This window comes from Miscanthus floridulus, chromosome 7 (assembly GCF_019320115.1).
Source record: "Miscanthus floridulus cultivar M001 chromosome 7, ASM1932011v1, whole genome shotgun sequence".
Classification (NCBI taxonomy): domain Eukaryota; kingdom Viridiplantae; phylum Streptophyta; class Magnoliopsida; order Poales; family Poaceae; genus Miscanthus; species Miscanthus floridulus.
In genome coordinates this window covers 5,242,377-5,266,158 of record NC_089586.1, presented here as the reverse complement: position 1 = coordinate 5,266,158, position 23,782 = coordinate 5,242,377, and the positions used below count along the sequence as shown (strand labels likewise).

The window sequence follows — 23,782 nt, the reverse complement described above, 5'->3', positions numbered from 1 at the left end:
GGTTTACAGCTGCACCATAGATGGAACATGCTTTCCTTCCTGAGAGAAGGAAGGGGTATCAAACAAAGATAATAACGCGTTCGGACGCTAAGGGTCTCAGAGATGATGAGCAGCAAGCGTTTTGGGCTGCAAACCAGGCTGATTTTGTTGCTATCGCATCAAAGTTTTCCACATGCTTTTCCCCTTGTTTTGGGGGCCATTCATCACCTCGAATGGCAGTATTTGCCTCCTTTCCGTTTAAAGTATCTTTTCTTTCAGTCAACTGAACATAATATCCTCGTTCTCTGGTGAAATGGCATCAGTAGTGGAGGAATTGGGTGGGATCGTGGCATCAGTAATGGTGTGGGCGGGATCGTGGTAACCACATCATTCTGTTGTAGCGTTTCTGTATCGGAGAACATGGTACTGCCAGTGCTCAAAGAAAAGAAAAATGGTACACTGGGCCACATTTATTAACAGTCAGTCATCACACATGTACATGTTCTTGTTACAGATAAAAATTCTGGATCAACATGATCACATCACCAATTCTGGATTCTGGAACCAAAATTCCCTTTTATTTACATGTACTGAAAGAAAGGGCTCCCTTTTGGTTCTTGTTGGCGCATATAGCCTGCCCAATGGAAACAGATCATAGACAAACCAAAACGTGTTAAACTTCCTCAATGACAAAAGCTGTAAATTCGTAATTGTAGGTGACAAGGAGAATATATAGCTGAACAAATGTAAAAGAAAGGAGAAATTGACAGCAGCACCTGGTGAGGACTGGGCTCTCGCCCTTGAAGCTGCGCGGCTATTTGTTATATGGACCAACCAAGAAACTAACTCCAGCATAAAATTGACCCCTGTATGTTAGTTCGGATATTATATATTTCTTATGAAAGATCAAACGATCCTCGGCCTTCCAGGATCGCATAAAGCAACTTCTTGCGCATGATTTCCTGTCCAAACAATAGCAATAGCCCATCAGCAGGAAACATCAGAATGTCAACTGACATTTTAGAGGAAAAAAAAACAGCAAGGACACCATACTTTTGTGGAGTACGGGGGCAGCTTCAGATAATTGGCGCACGTCATCACACTAGGCAAATCATCATCAGCAGACTCTGTTGCCCCAGTTGAATTTGAAGCATTCACAGCACTTGAAGGGTGCTGGCAATAATCAGAAGTGACACCACGTTACCCCAAAAATAACATCAAGCAGAATAGGTAGGCACATGTTATAATAGCAAATGCCATGGTAGATACACCATGAAAAAGTACCTTCCTAACTATAGTAAGCTTGGGATTAAGGGCTGCCAATCCACCGGGTGGAAGCCGAGGAGCACCAGTTACAAACTGGCAGAACGCATGCTGCTGCTCAGGGGTGAATTCTGACAAAATCTCGAGTAGCTACAAACAAGAGCAAGAATCAAGGAACCGCATTTCTCAAAGACCACAATTGGATGTATGTAAGAGATGTAGCATATGAGAATGAATGAGCTTACATTCACGATCGCAGGACTTTTAGCAGTATATCCATGATCAAATTTTATGTTATCCACCAGGGATTCCAACTGCAGATTCCAAGGTTTATTTAGTGCCATACTTTAACATATAATAACTTGGATTAAGAGGACAGAAGATTACCTCCCAAATTTCTTGTCGGCCACATATTAGATAGTCAAGTTCTTGAGGTGAAAATATGTGGAGGGATGACATGTCAAACACCTATGAAATATTAAAATAAACAAGAATTATTGGAGTAAACTAAACTACACAAAATCAGAACAAGTGGAATTATTATAAGATTATATGAAAGCAATACCAATGAGGCTGTACCTGATTAAACCCTGATCTAAATGCCTCAACCTGTCGCTTTATCCCTGACTTAACTGTAGCATCCACTACCAAAGTAATATACTCTTCTAAATTGTAAATATTAACCTGCAAATGATAATTGCATTAACTAACAGGCTAAAAAATATAAAGTGAAATCACCAAGATAAATACACACTAATATGGACTTAATCACTTACAATTGTGCCTCCTTCACCCTCTTTGAGCACATAATCAGGATAACCTGGAAGGGTAAAATCTAAACACAAATCTTCAATAGAAGCGCCATGGAAACGCAAATCTGCAACTTGTAGCTGATTCTTGCCACAAGTGGATTCAAGGAACTGCTTTCGTTCAACAAGAACTCGCAGTTCTTGCAATGTCTTCCCAAACTCAGAATCAAATGAGACTATGTCAAACAAATCAAGCTCCTGGCCAGTGGAAATGCATTAAGTCATGAAAAGAGAATACAACACCGAACCAATTAACCCATAAAACAAAGCAAAACAAAATGAAAGCAAATACACTGCACTTGGGAATAGAGCTTCTCTGTACATACCTGTCCAAGTATAAGCTTATAAAACGCTGTTGATAAAGGCAAATCTAAAAGTCTGCCATCTTGCAGGACTTTTGCCATCACTTGACCTATTAAGCGGAAATGCTCCAAAACTTTGAAGAATCTGCTACCTTCTGAAGCATCAACTTTAGGTGGCCAAGGTCGAGGGAACAATCCAAGAGGAGCTTGTATCACATGCCTGCCATCACCTGGTAGATCTGTGTTGGGTCCTTTTCCTGACGAGCCATCTTCAGGATCTAAACTAATCACATCCTTCCTATCAATGTGCAATCCTGAATCATATGAAGTAGATCTCCATAATCCCAGTTGAGCGCTTTGTAGTTCATGGCTTAAGAGAGTATAAAACTCCAAAGTAGGCCCCAGCCCAGTTCCAACTTCGCCAAAGTATTCCACCTCAAGAACAGCCCTCTGACTGGAGAACATCTCCATAACTTTAGCAGCAGAATCTAGAATACGGTTACGGGAAACACGAACTTTCTGACGTTGTAACCTGCCAAACCGGACCTCTCTTTCACCACCAGAGCTGTGATTGTCACTCTGCTGTTGCTGAAGTCGATTCAATGCTCGCGACAACCCAAAGGCCGTGGAATAGAAGTACTGCCTCCTTGTCTCAAAAGGAAACAGAAATGGGCAGGCCTTGGTCATTTGATAACACCAAGAAGGTAAACTGCCACTACATAGTGCGAGAACATCCTGCATTTGCCGAGCAAGCTTTGGTGTCAATTTGCTATTGACAAACACTTCGGAAGGTACCTTGGCTCCAGTTCTATATAGCTCATCCAAGGTAGTGATTTTTCCCTCAGCAAAATCATTAGATGCTCCCTGTAGTCTTAAACGAGAGGATAACTGATTAAGCCCCTCCAGTACACGCAATAATGCTAAAATGTTGTATGTTGAGTTTGTTCTCTCAAGATCACAAGGAAGTTCTCCTTGTAAGATGCTATCAAGAAGAGAAACCCCTTGTGCTTCAGAGATAGACCTGTAAGAATCTGATTTTATGTTTAACGAGGTGGAAGTCCCTTGGCATCCCTTCTCAACTTGGTTATCAGCCTTCTGGTACGTTATTGTGAACACATCACCCCATAAGCGGTTTCCATCGTTCGGTATATCAGATCCATTAAACCTTTCTTCATCATCCTCGTCGAGCATAAGTTGACGTTGGATAGCTTGATATACAGTCAAATGTTTGCTAAGCTGCTTCCCACCAGCAGTGAATATAAGTTTATTGTGATCATTCATGCTACCTCCAAGTGACAGACCACGCCGATCTCGGCCACCTCTAACACTGCGACCACCAACAGAAGCCAGCCCAGCCATCGTTGCAGCAACAAATGACATTGCACCTCGTGAACCGAATGTGCTCATACTTCGAAATTCAGTAGAATCCGGTCCCCTGCTAGAAGTGTTTCTAGCACCGGAACCAGATGATGGCTGCGCCTGGCTAAAACTGGCTGAGCTAATGTTACACTCATCGGCATCACCCAGTTTCACATCATGCACACCATCTTGAGAACAGATTGGAAGAGACCCTTCTTGGAGAACCTAAGAATTTGGAGAGGTTATTAAATTAGTTGAAAAGGACACAAATGATCTTGGACAAACTAAAAGGGCATTTTATCATAATGTAAATAAATATAAGCTTAAACAACTACCAGTGATTGCAACGAAGAAAAACAGAAAAAAAAAGGGGGGGGGGGGGGGGGGGGGGGGGCATTCAATTTGCAAACAGTTACCTCATGATCATCATCGTCGTCGTCGTCATCATCATCTGAAATGTCATCATCATCAATCATCAAAGCATCATCAATTTCAACAGGAGATGTGTCAAGCTCTTCATCCTGCATATACCAACGTAGAATGTACTACTTATCAGTTACCATGCTTCCATTCCCAGCTAAAAAATGAGCCTGCTTCTGGATTATTATCCTAAGATTTTTTAGATTGGCACAGTTTTGAACTTACAAAATCATGCTTACAGCTTATGAGGGTAATTTATATTAAGAACTAGATCCACAACTAAAATTCTCATGTTCATTTGGTGCCCAAGCCATGAGTTCTATAGGTGGCACCAAATATGAATAGGAAACAGTAACTTTCTTTGCTAGACAAACTAACCAGGAACGAGGCATGTAAACAAACAAACAAAAATACCTCTGAACTACTGTGGCCATGTGCTCGCTTCATTTCCGAATCTTTCTCTGAAGCAGATGTTTGGCGGGCAGCATTCCTTGTATTAGGTCCTTTTGGTTCATCTGAGTTTGGCTTTACAATAGCTTTGCCTTTCCCTTTGGCAGTACTAGTGCTTTCATCATGAGAATCCTTCTTAGATGTACCACCCCCTGCAGATGACTTTGATCTTGTTGTTGGACGCCGACCAGATTGAGCCATTGCAGCTGTTAATGATGCACCAGCTGTGGTGCCAGGAACCCCAGATTCAGAATTATTACCAGATGGAACTGTAGGCTTTGACGCAACCTCACTGCGTTGAACTCTGGGCCAAAGGAATTCTTCAACAGCTGCTAGACTGGCAAATGGATCGATAAGCACAATATTTGATGAATAATCCCGAAGCGATTTTTCGCCTTGAGCTCGGGACAGACGAAGCTTGAAGGGTTGAGCCAGAGCACTAAGACCTGAAGTCAGACGTGACCCTCCAATACCAATCCTACTAGACTGGCTGAGCACAACAGGGAAACGTTCCAGCGAAGACAATGCACTTTGCAGTTTCTGAACCAACAGTGCCATGGGAGTTTCATCCCGTTCATGATCAATAGAAAGGGCAACAGATATGAAGGACTTGTATCGCCTAAGGGCCAGCTGACGAAGCTGGGGTAGGTTTCCTTCAGATACCTTTTCCTTCCCAAATGTCCCACAAGACAAATAGTCAAGCAATGCTGTGGCAACACCACTTCTAATGAATTCAAATGTGGAAACACCATTAACTTTCCTAAGCTCAGAGAGCATTTCAGATATTATTTTGTCTAACTGTTCTTCGACATCAATTGAGATATCCAAAAAATTAGCGCTTATAGCTTTTGATTTCCCTTTGACTTTTGTTTTGACATTCTCAGATACAGTATTCAACTTTGCACAGAGTGCACTCAGTTTAAGAAGGTCATCAGTAATCCCAATATCACTTGAATCAGTGTCTGCTGGGAAGTATTTATCTTTGAAAGACTTTGCATGGTCGCTAACTGCGAAACGAAGGCTGGTGTTTGGAGCTTCTGAAGCGATCGTTGTTGAGCATGTAACCCCAAGGTTGGAACTATTTGATTCATCGAATGAACTATTTTCTGCTGCCACAGCACCCCCACGCCGGCGTTGACGTCTAGGACGTGATGGCATGGCAGAATCATTATCTTTATCCTGAGGTGGCACCTGAGAAGGCACTGTGTTGGAAGATTCCGAACATATAAGTAACTCCACGGCATGAACGACACCTTCCCTCACAAACAGCTTGGAAAATGTCTCTGGAAGTTTTTCCATCATTATTTCTGCTATCTGAAGAGCAGGAATCAACACTTGAGGATCTTTCCATGCAAGAATGCCTGCAAGGAAGCTGCAGATGGAAATGAAATAACTTAGAAGGGATTGGAAAAGAAGTATGTCCATTGAAACTTGAGAGACTTTCTATTTGTCTTTTAGCATCCGTTGTTCTGAAACATTCCCTAGAAATGACCTAAGAAACTTTTTGTTCTTTTAATGAAAAACGTGCAGCTCTTTTGCGTGTTCCAGGAGGAGGGGAGAGAGAGAGACCATTCTCCAGACAAAAGGAATATAAGGCTTTGAAGGAACTTGTATTAAAACCTGGATATGTTTGTTGTGCCAAGGAGAGACTGGATTGTCTCAGCAGAGCTGTAGTACATTAACTTCCCAATGATCGATAAACACTTGTGACGTATTGGTGCATTTACACTAGAACCATACACCTGAACAAGCACACAGTCTATTAAAGTACCCCAAAAGACAAAACACAAACAGTAATTGAAATGGCTATCAGGAGAAGAATTCCGGCACTAACCTGTGTCATTGTGGGTAACAAATCCATACCAAACTGCTGTAGGAGCTCAGGTTGCTCACGCAATAGCCTCTCACGGCCAGACCTTTCATTTCCTGTTGAACCAGCCCCCTCTTGTTTGATGGAAGCAGATTTCTTTGTTGAAGAGCCTTTATATGCATGGTAGTATGTTGGTAACTTAATGATTCTCGCAGGCATATGCGGAAGTAAATCATCAGCAAGGCTCACAATCTCAAACATCTGCAATATTAGGGGTAAACATATGAAAAACATTTGGACAACAAGAAACATACAGGTGTATGAAAGTATGAAACTGACGGGTCAAACAGTGTGGACTTCAAGAGTTAGTGTTTAAGCAGCAAAGTGAGAGGATACAGAGGCAGCTGCAGATAACCGTATATGTTCAAGCAATCATACTCAACAAATGCCAGACTCTTGTGTGTATGTACCACAAATGATTTCAGCAGCTAAGCAAGACAGCAACAAGCAGCAGCTGAGACAACATCATATATTCATACTCAATTGTATAGCATGGAAAAGGAACTCTTGTATCTGTACCATACCGAATACGATTGACCAAAAGCACAATTTACTTGCACATTAGGAAGGAAAATAAGGCGACAAGAATCACAACAGCTACTTAATCAAGATGAGCTATGACAGATTTTGCTCTATCATGTTACATGTGAGACTTTTGTTCCCCTGTGTGCCATAAACCAACACCTCCTGCTTCATTAAAATTAGAACATTTCAAAAGACTTACTCAGGCAATAAAAAAGCGCAATAAAAGTATGCAAGTCTTTGAACATACTAGTTCACTACTCTTTTAAATGATTGTTTGTATGGCTTAAGAAGGCAAGCACAATTCCCAACATTTTAGCATCTATGTTCAATGCTCAAGAAAATCGCCCACACAATTGCTCGATGGTACATATGAGTTAAATGCATCAGTGGCCCCTGAACTTGTCAAGGGATGCCACTTAGGTCCACGAACTTTGAAAACACATTTCTAGGTCCCTAAACTTGTTAATTGGTGCACCACAGTGGTTGGTATGGTCCAGAAATGGACCTGTAGTGCATCGTTTTACAAGTTTAGGGATGTGTGGTGCACCACTTAATAAGTTTACGGACCTAGAAATATGTTTTCAAAGTTAATGGACCTAAGTGGCACCCCTTGACAAGTTTAGGGGCCACTGATGCATTTACCTCTATAATTATGAACATACGATGTTGCCTTTAGAGTTCAAAAAGGCTGTCTAAGTATGTGTGGTAGATGTAATTTTAGAAAGCATGAGATGTCAAAGCCTAATTTTTCACTGATAAATCAGATTTTTATTGAATCCACCAATAAAGGGGCAGACCCAGTGCCGGAAGCTCCCACATGAGTGGGGACTGGGGAAGGGAAAAACTGAGGCAAGCCTTCCCCCCCCGCAAAATCTGCGGAGAGGCCGCTTCGAACCCGCGACCTGGTGACTCAGTGAGACAGCTCTAGCAGAATAGTCAAGTCCTAAGTCAGTGATAGAAATATGCACCTGATCGGCAGGCCTTGTTACAGCAGGGGAGACTGATGCTCCAGAAATCAAAGCAGAGCCAGAAAGGATGTCTTTAAGAGTGCTGCTGATCCCAAGAAGAAGCAGTGTTTTAACTGCCAGCAGGGATCCACTTGCACATATTGAGAGAAGACGGATTAAGCCCTGAAAAAGTGTGCAACCAAATTTTAGCACAAGTGTGAGAGGGGCCACGGCAAACACTAGAAGGGTATCAAGAACAAATTGGTGCATACCGTATATGTGGATGTACTCAGTGATGCCTGGCCAGAGGAGTTGCCAACAGCTATCAAGCTAGCAGCTTGAGCAACTAATCCATGATTGCAGAGTTCATCAAGTTTGTCGGGGTAATGGGCAAAAGCTTCAGCAATGCGTGTCAAACAAACAGAAGCATGCTCTAGTACCTGTAGGGCACATAAACAAAGGGTTGGGAAATACATGATATACCTCGATAAGTCATATCATAATGCAGAGGTCTGACTATCTGAGCTTGAAAAGTACCTTGGAATCGTGGTGATTTAGGAGATTCGTGAGCAATGGGACAGCTTCCATGACAAACTCAGAAGCATCGGACGGCAGCTTCCTGCAAATATTTGCGGCGGTAGACAAGGCTACCCTCTACAACAAACATGTGCCCCCATGGGAAGAGGTGTAAGTAGATGCAAACCGTGCACAAGACAAGAACGGCTGAAAGAAGATCAGAGGACTCAACCTGAACCCCAGTGGAGAAGAAGTCAAGATACGATAGAACAGCCATTAGCGCACCAGCTCGCAAACAGGCGGTTGGGTGCTCCAGAGAGATCTTCTTAAGGGCTTGTAGAGACTGAGAAGGCGAGTAAAGTAAATGTGTTAGCAGCACCTTGATCATTTTTTTTAGATAATGAGGATGACTGATCATATAGAGCGAAAAAAGAAGGAAAGGCACCACCTGCTCGGCGAGGTCCATGTACTCTATGGTGAGCAGTCGAGCACAGAAGCACTGTATGGCCCCGTAGTGCACGACCGCGGAGCAGGAGGAGGGGAGCACATCAACGAGGTTGGCCAGTGCCCGCGCAGCGAGCAGCATGACGTCGGGGCTGGCACCAGCGGTGGCAGGCTCGTCCTCGCGGCCGAGCATCCCGACGAGGATTGGGACGAAGGCGTCGACGGGGAAGGCGGCGAGCGAGTCCTCGGTGCCGATGGAGAGCATCTCGCAGAGCTGCATGAGGGACTGGAGCTGGCGCGACTCGTCGCCGTGCGCCTGCAGGCCGGCGAGGATCCTCTTGAGGTGACCGGACGTGGCGGAGGAGGGCGCTGAGGAGGAGGAGGGGAGGAGGTCGTCGAGGCCGGCACCGAGCCTGCGGAGGAGACCCTGGAGGGCGGTGCTGGCGGAGGTGAAGGACTGGGGGAAGGGGACGTCGGCGTCATCGTCGGGGGCGGGGGGAGAAGGGTGGTCGGAGGAGGAGGGGTCGGGGTCCTTGCCCTTGTCGGCGGCGGCGGCGGCGCGGGAGCGGCGGCGGGAGGAGGGCGAGGGTTCCATCAGTGGCTGCTGGGGCGGCGGCGCTGAGGAGGAGGAGGCGGAGGAGTTGCGGCGGGGGCGCTTGGAGGCGGACGAGGAGGCGGCGGCCGCTGCGCGCTTGCGACTGCTGCTGCGTGTTTCCATACAAGGCAGGGCGCGCGCGCGAGGAGGGCGGCCGGTCGGCCGGCCGGCCGAGACTAGGCGGCGGCCAGCGGCAGCGGCAGCGGGCGGATGCGCATGAATCCAATTCCAAGCGACAGCTCCTGGATTGGATTCGCCGGCGGTGGGTCGATCTGGAAGGAATTGGGGATTTTTGCTTGCTTCCCCTTGTTCCCTTTTGCCTTCCTTGTTGGATGGATTCCACCCTTCGATGAAAAGGGAGGAGGAGGAGGTCAGGAGGAGCACGACGAAGACGCCAGAGAAGAGAGCGAGACACAGACACAGCCCAGCAACTCCGGGGCGGGCCATTCCCTTCATGGGCTCTCATCCTCTCCAGCAGATTCTTTTTATTTTTTTTAATTTAAATTCTTTTTTATTATAGAAAATTGCAATACTACACCGCTACCGCCGATTAAATTCCGCTTATTGAGACAGCGAATTTTTCGTAATTAATTAAAACACTTTAAAGACTTACTCATGCAATAAAAAAAACGCAATAAAAGTATGCGAGTCTTTAAACATACTAGTAGACCAGTAGTTCACTGCTCTTTTGAATGATGGGTTGTATGGTTTAAGAAGACAAGCACAATTCCTGACATTTTAGCATCTACTATGTTCAATGCTCAAGAAGATTGCCTAAACAATTGCTCGAGACGAGCGGATCACGAGCGGATCTCACAAGGACACGCTCTCGGAAGGGGAAAAAAAGAGACAGCACGTGCTGACGCGCACACATAGTTCATTTGCAGGTTTAGAGTCGCTAACAGGTACTAATAGTTTATATGCACCTTTAACTCATCATCAACATTCTATTATCAGGTGGATCCAAACAGCCTCATGTTAATAGATCCAAACCTACCTTAAATCATGGTCGGTAACTCCTGCGCCGTCCATTTGCTCTGCTCTGGCCCTTGTTTAGTTCCCCAAACTCCTAACTTTGGTACTATGCAAAAAAAAGATTCCCCGTCACATCAAATTTGCGGTACATATATGGAGTACTAAATGAAGATAAAATCAAAAACTAATTGTACAGTTTGATTAAACTTTGCGAGACGAATCTTTTGAGCCTAATTAGTCAATGTTTGGACAATAATTCACAAATACAAACGAAATTGCTACAGTGTTTGCCATCACATGCAAATGCCGAATCCTGCCGGAACTAAACGCGCCCCTGATCCTCTCCAGCATCCGCCGAGGCCTAGCTCGATGTTTTTTTCCCAGGTCCATGACAATAATAATTACTACTTTCATTTCTCAACGAAGCAGCAGCATATGCAACTGCGATCACATCCACAAGAAGACTACCACACCCCCTGTTTGCTTCTCTTATAATACATACTTTTAGTGTTTTTCTTTCACAACAAATCAGTTGGAATATTATTTTGGTTTGTTTTTTCAGCGAAGCAAACGGGACCTAAATCAAGTGCAAGTGCAGCAAACACCTTTCTACAAACCACCATGCTCACATACTCACATCAAACCCATGCTGCTGGTTACTACGTACTACTAGCAGGCGAGGGAGACACAGATCCTGGACCGGCCTAAACACAACACAACATGGCTTTTTTTTCATCTGTCAACAAACTGCTGCAAAATAATGTGCCGTGTCATGCGGTGCCTCCTCTACAGTTAGCTTTAGCTTCACCACATCATGAAGCTACACTATGCTCTACGGACTGGACCGCCTGGACGGCCTTTCATCAGAAGTTGCACAAGTGCATCTGATCTCCCGGTTGGCACCCTGGATCTGGATGATGACCTGCATCTTTCTTCCTGTAATCACAACCAACCGTGGCCCAAGTCAACAAGCAAACCCGACCTATATGTGCATTCCAAAACTTCTGCTGCCATTTTCAGTATACATGCATACATATGTACCATTTTGTTATCCGCATCAATGTCAGCGTCAGTGAATTCCCTGAGCAACATAGCGGCAGCTGGCTGTAACCTCCTGCTCAACCAAACCCCGAGACCAATTAGTTGTTGCACGATCACCATATATGTTTCTACTTGTACACACAACATAATCGTGCATTCACCTCCTGGTTTTCTTCATACTGCCAGGCCTAGACCCAAAAGCTTCCTTATTTGTATCTGCAGTTTCATCTGCCTCCCTGCACTTGCTTGGAGCCTAGGGGGGCACAATCGCAAGCAACACAGCTGTATAAGAAAATATATTCCCAGCACAACTTCTAAGCTGTGTATAATTCCAATGATACATTCAAGGCAAACAAAGTACTTCAAACCTTTGCAGCTTTCGCTGGGGCATGATCACACTTTTGGTCTGGAGCTTGACTACAGTCTATACCATGCTCCAGTTCCACGGTAGCCTTTTCTATAGCGGGTTCACATCTTTCAGATTTCTGGTTCAGTTCCTCAAGCTTCATTTCAGAAGCAACCTAAACAAGTATAACCGGTTTGTCAAGTTTCCTAACAACGACATTCATGATACAGCTGACTTGGCTACAGAAATAAGATGGCAAACTCAACCTGAGAACAATACAGGAACATTGTTGTAAACTACCCTCAAGCTAATTTGGGCAGGGGCTGAGAATAATGGAATAAATAAATTCATTCCTTACCGTTCCAAGCAAGGATGACTCACTGGAGCTGGTACCTTCTGTGTCAAAGATCACTTGCTGTGAAGAGCTCCGAGATTCAGGATGCTTCTCTTCTATTCAAAGATCCAATAAAATCGTCACAAAATTGCATCAGAGAAAGAAATCATTCAATAAAAGATTAAAAAGCTCTTCACCTCTTATATTAATATGTTGAATATCCTTATCCTTGCTCAACTCTTCCGTTTCTTCTTCACTTTGCCCTATGGTAGCTGTCTTGCTACTAGTAGTGCACTGTGGAGATAGCCTGGTTTTTTCAGTGTTCAGGCACAGAAGTGCATCATCTTCTGCAGAAAATTAAAGTATACCCCTGATGATCTTTTGCCTAGTAAAATTCATGAAAACTCAATCAAACAGGTTTTCCTTATGAAAGATTTAATCATCTTTTAAGAGGGAGTCCAGTCTCTACAGAACAAGAAATACAACTCCTAACTTCCTGCAGATTACCATGTAAAATTATTTAGAAAAAAAAATGAAAGTATAGAAATATGAGATACCTGTCAAGCTTTGATCTGAATAGCTAGATGCAGGCATTGCACCACCAGTGTGTGCAGGTATTGACACAGTAAAACTTTCAGATCTATCCAATTCCTTACGAAACACTTGTAACTCTACCTAAAAGAACAGGAAAAAGGTAAAGATAATATGTTACTATTATTTCCAATGTATATTTGGTCTAGTGAACTCTAATGAAAATTCTAGCCACAACCCACAAGTGCTAATAGCAAAACAATAGCAATAAAGCCTACTATCCAAGCACAATGGTAGGCTGTTACTGGTACAAAACACTAAATATGCATTTAGAAAGAGGAGCAACCTTGGTACCTCTTTGTTCTATGTCAAACTTTGAACAAAAAACATTAAGATGGCATGACTTCTCTGGCTAAAAAAGGATTGTAATGCATATCAATACAAACTGAAGCATCATTTTACAATATTAGGTTGCATCACTACAAGTAGATACGTGAAATTGATAACACTTTGCTCAAGTGGGTGCAGAAAACAGTCAAATACACAAGGTAAGCATCAACCTTAAAATCTCTGGAGCACACTTGTTCATCTATCAAAGAAACAGACGAAGCATCACAACTGTCAGATTCCCCTGTCACACAAAGAGAAAATTAATTCAGGACTAGAAACAACCATTTTAAAATGTTGCTTCTGGCACATTTACAGTGAACAGACTTAACCTTTCAGGATACAAGGAGCTGAAGAATTTTGAGGACCACAGCATGTCAATTCTTGTGCTTCGACCTGTAAGGAGGGGGAGGGGGGTAATTATTGGTTTATCTTGTAATTTACAAGATCATATCAAGGAAGCCCTAATGTATCTGAATACTCTTCTGACAATGGTATAGCTTAAAAATGTACAGCTGACTGCATTTTAGAAAACAATGAGATGGCAGCATAGCAAAGGAACTGCTTCTGACTTGGACACAAGCAATAGATGCTAGATAGAGAAAAGAAGATATTACAAAAAAAAGGAAAAATAAGAATATGAGCTGATAGTAACATTCCATGTTCCAAAAGAATAATAACTATACTTTTAAAAATAAGTTCCCTTGGCTGCAGCCAAGGGTGTGGCCTTTCGTATGACTTTTTAGCATATCCTGGTACCAACCTTCCTTGTTTTCCCGAATAACCAAGGAGATAAATGAAGGCCATTAAAGTTCCAAAATAACAGATGAATCAAGTTTTGTGTATTCAAGTTTCTTTTGCTTACATGCAAATTATCTTCTGAAGCATCATAAGATCCCAGGTCAGGTTGATTTGATACAGAAACCAAACTCTGAGCAGCTTGACCAGATGATGCAGAATCATCATGGTTAACAGAGTCATCTTCAGTTATTGGAGAGCTCTTGCATGAACAATACTTTACAGCCTCCAGCTCCTTTTTCAACTCCATAATTTGGATATCTTTATCTCTAATTTGGATATCTTTATCTCTAATCAATTCTTTCATGCTTTCAGCAGCATTCTCGGACTCCTATTATGACAGCATAAAGTGAAAACAAGTACGATGAAAATATTGTTACCCTTTAATGGTAATAACATTGCAAGAACATTCACCATGAAATATTACAAATATATATATATATATATATATATATATATATATATATATATATATATAGAGAGAGAGAGAGAGAGAGAGAGAGTTCTGTATTAACCACCCAGAAAAGCTCTTATATTGAACAGATGTTCCACATATCATGCTCAGAAGAAAAAACAAGCATCGGAAATTACCAAAAGTTTGTGCTTATACTGTCTTAATACAGTCAATAAAGCCCTGGCAAAGTTTGTCATTATTGCTTCGCTTCTGGATACTCTTGGCATCTCTGAGTTGAGAGACACATGCTGTGCGCCATCTGTACCCATTTCAAATATTATTGCAATACTGAAAGTAAATAAAAGGTTCACCAGTACCACAGATAACTTGCACCAAAAATAAAGCATGCGACATTGAAATACATCATAAGAACTAGTAAACAGAACCTTTTTCAGAAACTTTAGAAATATCATCTGTATCAACATTTTCCTTTCCTTCAACCTGCAAACGTAAAATATATGACAACACAGTCCCACTAAGAAATAATACCTTCCCTAGTCCTATAGTTTTTAAAACAAGAGCAGTGCTTATGATCAGATGGTTATATCTTTGCTTAAGACAGCAAAGACATAACCATTCAGTAAAAATACATATGGTATGTATGTGAATTGAAACTTTGGATCAACATGCTGCAGTGCATGGAAGCTATCTATACAGTCTTAAATCTAAACACACTCAAATATTGAAGGTAAACAGCAATTTGTACCACAAGGACTTCAGGCTTCTGAACCTTCCTTTTTTTCTTGTTCTCTTGGCAAATCAAGGAAACGTTGATTCTCTTTTGGGAAGCCAAGTCAGAAGAGTCCTCAAGGCTAGTGTACCTGACAAGATAACAGGAAGCAAAATGAATGAGAAATTAGAAAGGGTAAATTAGAGATCTTGGCTATAAGATTGCCAAGTAATGAATATCACATGGTAACCAAATGATTTACAAAAAAATAAATACCCTAAATGGGACATCTATCCTTTTGTCTTTGAAGACAAAAACAAGTTTCTAGAAAAGCTAGTTGATTTGATTAAGTGATCAATGTTGCCACTTTCCTCGCCGCATTTCTTCTAATTGAAGCTACAAACTATGATCTTACAAGATTAGCAAGATTCTATTAATACAGTTACAATTATCAACCTTATAAATACTGATATGATTGGCACCAATAAGCAACCTAATACCACCTTTCCCACTAGTTATGTTTTATTCTTCTCAATTATAGCAAAAGAAAAGAAAATGAATCAGTGTAGTAAGGAGAGTAATAGTACTTTATTTTCATGTAAGGAGATGCTTGTCTAAGCAAAAATGATGTATCCAAATAATCATCATCCCCTGGTTTCACATTCAAGATCTGAAAAATAAGGGCAGATAATTATTAAAGTAAAGATAAAAGCACACAAGAATCAACATGTACACCGAAGGGTTAGCACCAGTGTTATGTAGCACTAAAAACTTCTTGCGCAAAAAATATGTAGCACTAAAAACCTACCACCACCCTTCTTTTTTACTTGAGTTTTGGATATTGCAAGGTCTCCAATTTTTTTCACTTACTTTTTCCAAGCATTTTTTTGTTTATATTTATTGAAAATATAGTCATTGGAAAGTGTTGATCATGACAAATTTACTAATATATACTTTCAATGTTACAAGTGATAATTTCAGGTCCATGTATCATACCAGAGTCATTTTCTTCCTTCCTTCTAGGTAGTCTCTTAAGTACCTTGTCAACTATCAAAAATGGCAAAAAGATTTAGAAGCTAACATTGAAATCTCAATTATAAAATAGTCTTATATACTACTGCTTTAAGCGAATTAAGAAATATCACCATGGAATTCTTGAAATGCTTTTCCAAGGGCTTCTTCTGGTTTTTCTGATGTTCTAACAGAGACTGCAGTTACCAATACAAAAAAAGAAAAGAATTAGTGAACAGGCTAGCACATCTTCATTAATTCAAAGATGCAAATGAGTGAATGATAGTGTTTTGCATGTAGACTGCAGTGAAAAAAAAGATTCAGGACAAAAGCCATTTGGCAGTACCCTCAAACAGAGACTGAAAACCATGGATGTGTTGTTGATGAAGTTACTTTCTAACAGCCTTGAACCCTGCAAACAAACGGTTAATCATTTTTTAGAAACAAATCTTTGTTTTATCATATTACAAAGTAACGCTGATGGAGAAACAGACTCGATTTCCGGTTCTCCTTTCCCGCTCTGCACCAGCAAGGTCTGCTATGGTCAGAACAGCACTACTAAGTGGATGTTCACTGTCTGCGCGTATCGTGATGATGCACTGAGATCGACTGCAATACAAAATGAAGTTCTCTTTAACATCATATTTATAAACATGATTTAAAAGTTATTTGAAAGACCTAGAATAGAAGCGAGCAAATAGTGATGCTCACTAGTGAAACACTATGTCTGTTATGATTATTAAGAAAAAAATTTCCAAGGTACACAAGTGTATTCTGAACAAAAACATCCATTACGAAAGAACAAGCGAACATATTTGTAAGGAGAGCAAGAGCATGCCTTGAGTTGCTGTTAGCATTTGTTGCAGCCGTGCTGCGCTTTAGCATACCACATGAAACCAAGCTCTCCGCATCTGCAGGATTTGAAAGGGCAACCTGCAGAACAAATTAAAGCTAACAACTTATTGTCTGCTACAGATATATCAGGCATATCAGTCTCTTCCACGATGCAATTCAAATGACATGTACTGTTCCAACTTCCAGGACATTCATGTGATCAGAAATCATGATTCCAAATAACAGCAAGAAATGCAAATTCCTCACAAGACTTGCACAGCACCTTCCCACCCATGTTAATTGTAACTATCCGATTGGAATTCTCAGGAGGTGACAACAAGAAATGCAATTCAAACTAAAATCACAGAGTCAAAGGGTATTCAGTCCTATCAAGAGTGTTCAAGGTGTTTGGTTGAGGACTACCTCTTGAAGACCTTTAATCACTGACTGCTGAAGAACACACTCCACAGCATCAGACAGTAAGTCAAGAATGCGTTCCCCTTTTCCCTCAGAAAGTATCTCAAACACTGATAGGAAAAATGACCTGCTATTGTCATAGAAAAAGAAACATCAAGATATGGTTCCGTCCATGCCATAGCTTGCAAATGTAACTAGGGACTGGATGTGAAACAACATGTTTTACCTTGCTGGTTTCCTGGCAACCTTGTTTTCGCCTTGTGCGTCGAAGATTCTCCTCAGCGTGAGGGGCAGTATACCAGGATTCCTTGGGTTACCAAAGATGGTGTGCGTCTTTCCAGAGCCTGTGGGGCCCATTGCAACCAGAAGGCCGCTCTTTCCGCCCAGGAAGTCATCCACCAGAGGGTTCATGACTTGCGCGAAGATATCATGCTGTGAGGAGGAAAGTGGACCTGACCTTTAATCATCAAGCTAAATCGCTAGTAGGTACAGTACATACTACCTATCTTGATTGGAGGAGACTTCGATATAATTAGATATGCCAAAGAAAGGAATAAGAACAACAGGGTACATAGATACTCTGGGTTGTTTAACGCCCTTATTCACTTCCACGAGTTAAGGGAGTTGATGATGACTGGGGGTCTATACACATAGTACAATAATCAGGAATGTCCAATATTGGAAAAATTGGATAGAATTTTAGTTTCTAAAGAGTGGGAGGATATCTTCCCATATGCTATTGTTAAAAGGCTTCCTAGAGAAATATCTGACCATAAACCTCTCATAATTTCTGCTGGACCTATTAAATCTGTAAACAGTTCAGGTTTGAGTTGAGTTGGCTAAATAATCCTGAGTTTCATGACTTAGTGAAGAAACTGTGGTCAAAACCGTGCAGAGCGAAAATCAGTTTTGGACAAGATTCTACAGAAATTAATAAAGCTCTTTAAACAATACTTCAAAGGCTGGGGTTTAATTTGCAAGGTGATATAAGGAAGAGAACCTGGGTGGAGTTGGACGGAAAAACGGCGGAGAAGCCATCGAAGACCTCGGTCCGACCTCGCTTGGCGTCGACGAGCTTCGACCGTGGGACAGTTAGTGCGACAGAGTTGGGTCCGGTGGGCGCGAGGCAGACCTCCCCGGGCCCGGGTCCGGGTCCGGGTCCACCCTGCTTGGGCTTCCGGCGCGGCTCCTTGGCAGCGGGCACTGGGCGGCTTCGATCGCGGTGGTCCGTGAGTGGGCGGATGCGGAGGAAGACCTTGAGGCGGTCCTCCTGCGGCGGGCGGGGAACGGAGGCGGCGGACGCTGCTTCATCCTCGAGCAGGCGGGAGAGGGAGGAGGGTTTGGGTTTGGCGCCGGTGAGCGGGGTCGGGGGAGGCCTCGCGCGGCGGGGTGGGTTCCGGCGGACGGTGGTGGGAGGATGAGGCGAGGAGGTGGCCTCCATCACAACTCAACTCCACACACGGGCACACGGCCGGGAATCTCCGCGGGTGGATGGATCGATCAAGCGTCGCGGCCTCGCGGGCGGCGGTTCCCCTTCCCTTCCACGGCTGGCCGGCTCCCAAGGGACTTCAAATTTCGAACGCCGCCGCTGCAAATTTCTCACAGCAAGGAAAAGAAATGAAATGAATTCACGTCTCACTTTTCGGACCGGGAGCCGGGAGGGGTGCGGCTGGTGCGCTCAACGGCGGCTAAAATTGGTAAGGGGCTGCGTGCCTGCGAGTTGGGCTGTGGAGAAGGGTTGTTGGGCTGGGTCTAAAGATCTGTTTCTAAAGTTTCTTGGCCCACGAGCGAGTATGCAGGCTGCAGCACCGATGCCCCGCGGTTTGGAAGTTTTTTTTTTTTTCTACACAAGTAACATCACTTTATTTCAGCAGCTAACGGGGAAACAGAGTTCACTGCAGTGCAGTGCGCTCCTTAAGGGGCACTGGTGTACATGAGCATGATTAGTACAAGTAATGAAAATTGTGAAAGGTTGAAACTGGATGGCTGCAAATGCTTGCTTTGCTAACACATGAGTTATATGGTTGAGGTTCCTCCCAATCTTGTAAATCTTGTTCTGTCTATATATTGCAATTTGGAAGTTCAGAGGCGGAGACCCAGGTAGCATCGAGGGAAAACATTTCCTTCGACATCCAAGAGTCTATAGGTAGTGACTGACTCAAAAATTGTTCAAGATTAGAGTTAAAGTCAATTATTGATTTAATGATGATGTAGTGATAGATTAAAGTTATGCTTAAACAGTTTTTTTTTTTTGTGTGTGTGTGTGTTGATACAAGGATCAGTTTTGTGTTGTATTGCATTTGATGAGAACTAGTCATATATATGCAAGTTTATGCCAAACTTCGATGCCATCGCTATTTGTTTTATACATACATATATTTGGCATCGACACCTTGGCACCTTCCGTAGCCACCAGTTCAGTTCCCTTGGCATGAAGGCCGAAGCTATCGGCTTTACATATATACATGTTTGAACCAATTAATTAAGCAAGATGGATACAATAGTGGTATTAACTAGTTACAAATTAAATAAAAACCTAGAGCTAGTACAACACAAGCCAGAGTTAGAGAATGCAGCATGCAAAGCCCATTTCCCTTGTTAAATAACCAAGGGGAAAGAAGTGCAGTAACAACAATAGTGAGAGAGAGAGAGAGGGGATTGCCGAATGGGCCGCGTCACACAAAGCGGGCGAGCGAGCAGGAGCAGCTGGTATGTGTTGCGTACTAGCAGCTAGCTGTAATATATATATATATACACCTCAGCTTTTGCTGGCTAGCACACCAAAAAATCACCATTATATCCAGTCCAGTAGCAGGGAGGAGGGAGCGAATATATTGCAGATGACCAACATCGTACACCAGCATAGGAATAGGAAGGAGGGGTGCTGCAATGCGCTACTGCTAGCGCTCAGCAGCAATCGGCGACGAACTCCAGCTTCCATCGTCGATCGATCGGTCGTATCGGATCGGAGTCGGAGGGCCACATCAGATCACCGTCGATCCTCGCTAGCTCTGCCCCAGCGGATCGATCAGATGACGAAGGAGCCGCATCAGAATCAGATGGTGGTCATCAGCACCCGCAGGCTACTCATCCTGCTGGTGCTGTTGGGATTCGCCGCGGTGGCGGAGGCGACGGTGCCGGCGGCCAGCACGGTGGTGGCCGGCATGGTGTTCTGCGACCAGTGCAAGGACGGCGCCAAGGGACTCTTCGACTACCCGCTCTACGGTACGTACGGTGGTTGGGCATCCATCATCGCCTGCTGATCTGGTCGTCCATGCCATTCCTGCACTGCACTTCACATGCTCTTGCCCCTGCCCACCTAACCCATCCAATCCCATACCATACATCACGAACCAGACGTGCACTGCATGCTCTTGCTCTTGCCATTGCAGGCGCGCGCGTGGCCATCCAGTGCGGCGGCGGCGACACCCCGCTGACGGTGCGGGAGAGCAACACCAACTGGTTCGGCGGCTTCTCCGTCCGCATGGAGGGATCCCCGGACATGAACCGCTGCACGGCGCGCGTCGTCCAGGGGACGGGACACTGCGGCGGCGCCGCGACGTCCCCCGGCGCGCCGCGCGAGCTCACGCTCGCCTTCCGCATGCTGGGCCTCGCGCTCTACACCGTGCCGCCGCTGCTCTCGCAGCCGGACGAGGCCATGGACTTCTGCCCGGGACACGACAGGTCAAGACGCGGCGGCAGCAGGCCACCAGTCGCCCAGGCGCCGGCGCCGGCTTCCTCTTCTCCGCTCCCGCCCTTCTGGCGCCGCAGGCCAAGGCTCCTGCCGCCCGTCTGGCGAAAACCGCCAACGAATTTGCCGCAGGAACAGCCCCACCAGCCGCAGGAGCCACAGGTCCTGCCGCCGCCGCCGCCGCCTCCTCCTCCTCCAACGGCACCATCGCAGGGCTCCGCCTGCACCTACGAGTACGTCGATCGTTTGTTTTCCTTCCCTTTGATTTCTCCTGACCGATCCAATCGTTGCATGCATGGCACTTGGCACAGCATGTGGGCGTCGCCGGACCACCGCTGCCACTGGAAGGTGCTGACCCCGAACACGACGGTGGCCATGGCGTTCGGGCCCCTGGCGGCGCAGCGGTACGGGTCGGAGCTGACGCTCGGGGAGGCGCTGGAGGGCCGCGGCGACATGTACCGGACGCTGCTCCGGGAGGCCACGGCGGCGCTGCTCAACGCCTACTACAACGCCCCCGGGGGTCCCTTCCTGTACCCGACCACGGCCAGCGTCATGGACCACATGAACGGCGCGCTCCTCAGCTCCGGCCAGAGGGTATTACTGGAGGGCGCGCGCTTCCGCAGGGCTAATGCCGGCGGTGGAGGACCAGCCGGACGGACAAGGCTGCCGTGCGACTTCACGCCCTGCGGCAGCTGTGCGCCTCCTCCCGCTGATTGACTTGCGAGTTGCGACTAGGAGGAAGAAGGACTATCCTAGCTCGATCTAGCTGAGCCTGCACTGATGCACGTCTGCACCTTCACCTGGTGGAATCAAGGATCATACTGGCCGAGCAGTAGCCTATGTATTACTCAGTAGTACTAATTAATATATACTGGATCATCACCGTAAGGGTAATTAAACAAGATAGATAGTAACCTGAAGAACCAATTCAATGCAAGCAAGTATCCTGGATCAGATGGATTAGTGCAGCTAGGTAGTATGTGCTCGATCACCACACTTTTGTGCTGCAATGTGAGCTAGCCAGGTTAGTGAATGAGTTACTACTATATTATTACGTAATTTATTAATTATTTCATAAGAGAAGAAATTTACAACCAACTCTGGTGCGTGGTGCAGTTCGTTCATTCAAATTCAAATTATATACATTGTTGGGTGGATCGTTTGAATGAAAATTAAAAAGGATCCGAATGAAATTCCAACGTTCATTCAAATTAGTTCCTTGCTTGATCGAAGAGTGCAATAGTGATCATATATCATCATTATATATCGCTCAATCGATTGCACTTCCGTGAAGCACCAAAGGCTGCAAGGCAAGCATGTAAACATAATAGCCTATCCTATTTTGGGATCGCTGTAACAACGATCGTGTATGTATGTGTGTTGCGAACGGATCTATTTGATGCAATCACCATCCTTGATGAATGCTACGTGCGAGCGCGCCTCGGCCCTTTAGTAATTATTACTTGTTGATTGATGATCCTGAGAATAATAGCAGGCAAACAAGTTGCATTGCATTGCACTAAGATGGCATAGCAAATTTGAATCCAGGCAGGCAGACTGGCACAGAATCAAATCATTCAATCAATCGTCAATATATAGTTGATGAAAGAAAAGAGTGACTGCCTCTGCCTGCTGATTGCTGAATCATCAATCCACCAACCAGCATTTTACAACCAGCAAAGATCAAAGGGGATTTGTTGCGCTGCACGGCAGCACGGCCTGCACCTGCATCTGAAGTGGATGGATCCTGCCTGATTCGATTCCTCCCCAATGGGCAATGTGGGCAATGGCAGGATGGTAAGGAGCAGATCGGGCACAGCACGAGGCCGTTCTCATTGCACTCCCCGCATCGCACCACCACCACCGTCCCTGCTTTCTTCCGCCGCCTGCAGGAAGCCATGGTGGCGGCGGAGGCGGCGACCACGGGACGCGTGACAGCCAGCTTGCAGCTCCCCGAGCAGTCGAAGCAGGGCAGGAACTGTTAGTGTTGATCTCATCCGACTCAGCCCAACGGTCAAGTCGAGCCTTGATCCAGTGCCCTGATCGGGGGCATCCAACCAAAACTGAGGTTGGTGGGCCCCCGTCGCGCTGCACTATTTAGAGGGAGGTGGAGGCCAGGGCGTAGACACGAGGTTCACTATGATCCCACTTCCTGCTCTAACCCTACTGATCAAGGGAGTGCTGAAGCGGCGGGAAGCGTCACCACCGGGCCGCAGCACCTCTCGTCGCCGTCGGTCGCCGTCACTGCACCGCGCCACTGCAACTACTACACCGACGCGAGGGGACTCGGACAGGATCCACTCTAGGTAACGATGACCTAGGGCGAGGTACATCACCTAGTTTCCTATCTAAGTTATGCATTTACCCATTGATCTGCACCTAGAGGTTCTAGAATTCCTATCAATGGTACCAGAGCCAGATTATCTAGTGTGTAGATCGCGTGTTGGGGTAGAAAAGAAGAACGATTTTAGAAGGAAGATGAACAGTGGGTTCGGATTTGGCCAGTTAGGGTTTGCCGAACCCTAAGACCTAACCCTAGAGAGAGAAGCAAGGATGGATGGCACAGGGGCATACCTGGGGCTCACCTGCCGAACTCACCACCGTCGGCGTTGCTCAGATGTCGTGTGGGAAGTAGACCGCGTCGCTGCTTCACCGGCGCACGGGAAGGGAGCCGCATCGCCACTACCTTTCGTCGGGGCGTGGACTCAGGGCACCACCGCACGACTACTTGATGGCGACGCGCTCAGCCTCGAGAGAACGCGCACGCCGGCAAGGGGCCCTGCGGTGGCGCCGTCACCGTTTCCGTCGTCTTTG

At 44.9% G+C, this 23,782-nt stretch overlaps 3 protein-coding genes across 5 annotated transcripts; 1 reads left to right on the top strand and 2 right to left on the bottom strand.

Moving 5' to 3' along the window:
• Positions 1 to 423: 423 nt before the first annotated feature.
• LOC136466443 (E3 ubiquitin-protein ligase UPL3-like) lies at positions 424 to 9,893 on the bottom strand. Its single transcript, XM_066464853.1, has 18 exons — positions 8,889 to 9,893; positions 8,673 to 8,783; positions 8,462 to 8,578; positions 8,197 to 8,364; positions 7,946 to 8,107; positions 6,417 to 6,653; positions 6,203 to 6,324; positions 4,547 to 5,954; positions 4,129 to 4,233; positions 2,378 to 3,937; positions 2,019 to 2,249; positions 1,822 to 1,926; positions 1,630 to 1,710; positions 1,488 to 1,556; positions 1,264 to 1,392; positions 1,033 to 1,152; positions 756 to 941; positions 424 to 613 (listed from the first exon to the last, which is right to left on the bottom strand). The coding sequence occupies exons 1-17, from the start codon at positions 9,600 to 9,602 to the stop codon at positions 876 to 878; spliced, it is 5,505 nt and encodes a 1,834-aa protein (XP_066320950.1). The 5' UTR covers positions 9,603 to 9,893; the 3' UTR covers positions 424 to 613; positions 756 to 875.
• A 975-nt stretch (positions 9,894 to 10,868) lies between these two features.
• On the bottom strand, positions 10,869 to 18,890 carry LOC136466444 (kinesin-like protein KIN-6). Of its 3 annotated transcripts, none has more exons than XM_066464854.1 (22): positions 18,278 to 18,890; positions 17,504 to 17,709; positions 17,284 to 17,407; positions 16,865 to 16,959; positions 16,521 to 16,635; positions 16,373 to 16,438; positions 16,161 to 16,223; positions 16,012 to 16,062; positions 15,603 to 15,685; positions 15,052 to 15,166; positions 14,732 to 14,786; positions 14,483 to 14,604; positions 13,959 to 14,222; positions 13,426 to 13,489; positions 13,267 to 13,337; positions 12,733 to 12,850; positions 12,373 to 12,522; positions 12,200 to 12,291; positions 11,864 to 12,016; positions 11,657 to 11,748; positions 11,496 to 11,568; positions 10,869 to 11,390 (listed from the first exon to the last, which is right to left on the bottom strand). In XM_066464854.1, exons 1-22 carry the CDS (start codon positions 18,716 to 18,718, stop codon positions 11,280 to 11,282), a joined length of 2,724 nt encoding a protein of 907 aa, XP_066320951.1. In that variant the 5' UTR covers positions 18,719 to 18,890; the 3' UTR covers positions 10,869 to 11,279. The 3 variants fall into 3 exon arrangements, with proteins under 3 accessions (XP_066320951.1, XP_066320953.1, XP_066320952.1); XM_066464856.1 differs by having other exon boundaries at positions 12,200 to 12,288; XM_066464855.1 differs by having other exon boundaries at positions 17,284 to 17,404.
• A 1,419-nt stretch (positions 18,891 to 20,309) lies between these two features.
• Positions 20,310 to 22,953, top strand: LOC136464967 (uncharacterized). Its single transcript, XM_066463889.1, has 4 exons — positions 20,310 to 20,502; positions 20,670 to 21,201; positions 21,280 to 21,662; positions 22,646 to 22,953. The coding sequence occupies exons 1-4, from the start codon at positions 20,310 to 20,312 to the stop codon at positions 22,951 to 22,953; spliced, it is 1,416 nt and encodes a 471-aa protein (XP_066319986.1).
• Positions 22,954 to 23,782: the final 829 nt, after the last annotated feature.

What these genes read in the sequence shown, in the direction of transcription:
- LOC136464967 (XM_066463889.1), top strand. Translation starts at nt 20,310, where the DNA reads ATGACGAAGGAGCCGCATCAGAATCAGATGGTGGTCATCAGCACCCGC. An exon ending in GGCTCCGCCTGCACCTACGA is followed by an intron (nt 21,202 to 21,279) that starts GTACGTCGATCG and finishes CACTTGGCACAG; the next exon opens with CATGTGGGCGTCGCCGGACC. An exon ending in CTTCACGCCCTGCGGCAGCT is followed by an intron (nt 21,663 to 22,645) that starts GTGCGCCTCCTC and finishes TTTTACAACCAG; the next exon opens with CAAAGATCAAAGGGGATTTG.
- LOC136466444 (XM_066464854.1), bottom strand. Translation starts at nt 18,718, where the DNA reads ATGGAGGCCACCTCCTCGCCTCATCCTCCCACCACCGTCCGCCGGAAC. An exon ending in AAAGGAGAACCGGAAATCGA is followed by an intron (nt 16,439 to 16,520) that starts GTCTGTTTCTCC and finishes GTTTGTTTGCAG; the next exon opens with GGTTCAAGGCTGTTAGAAAG. An exon ending in TTCTAAAGTTTCTGAAAAAG is followed by an intron (nt 14,605 to 14,731) that starts GTTCTGTTTACT and finishes AAATGGGTACAG; the next exon opens with ATGGCGCACAGCATGTGTCT.
- LOC136466443 (XM_066464853.1), bottom strand. Translation starts at nt 9,602, where the DNA reads ATGGAAACACGCAGCAGCAGTCGCAAGCGCGCAGCGGCCGCCGCCTCC. An exon ending in TAACAAGGCCTGCCGATCAG is followed by an intron (nt 6,654 to 7,945) that starts GTGCATATTTCT and finishes CTAATATTGCAG; the next exon opens with ATGTTTGAGATTGTGAGCCT. An exon ending in AGGGTGAAGGAGGCACAATT is followed by an intron (nt 1,927 to 2,018) that starts GTAAGTGATTAA and finishes TATCATTTGCAG; the next exon opens with GTTAATATTTACAATTTAGA.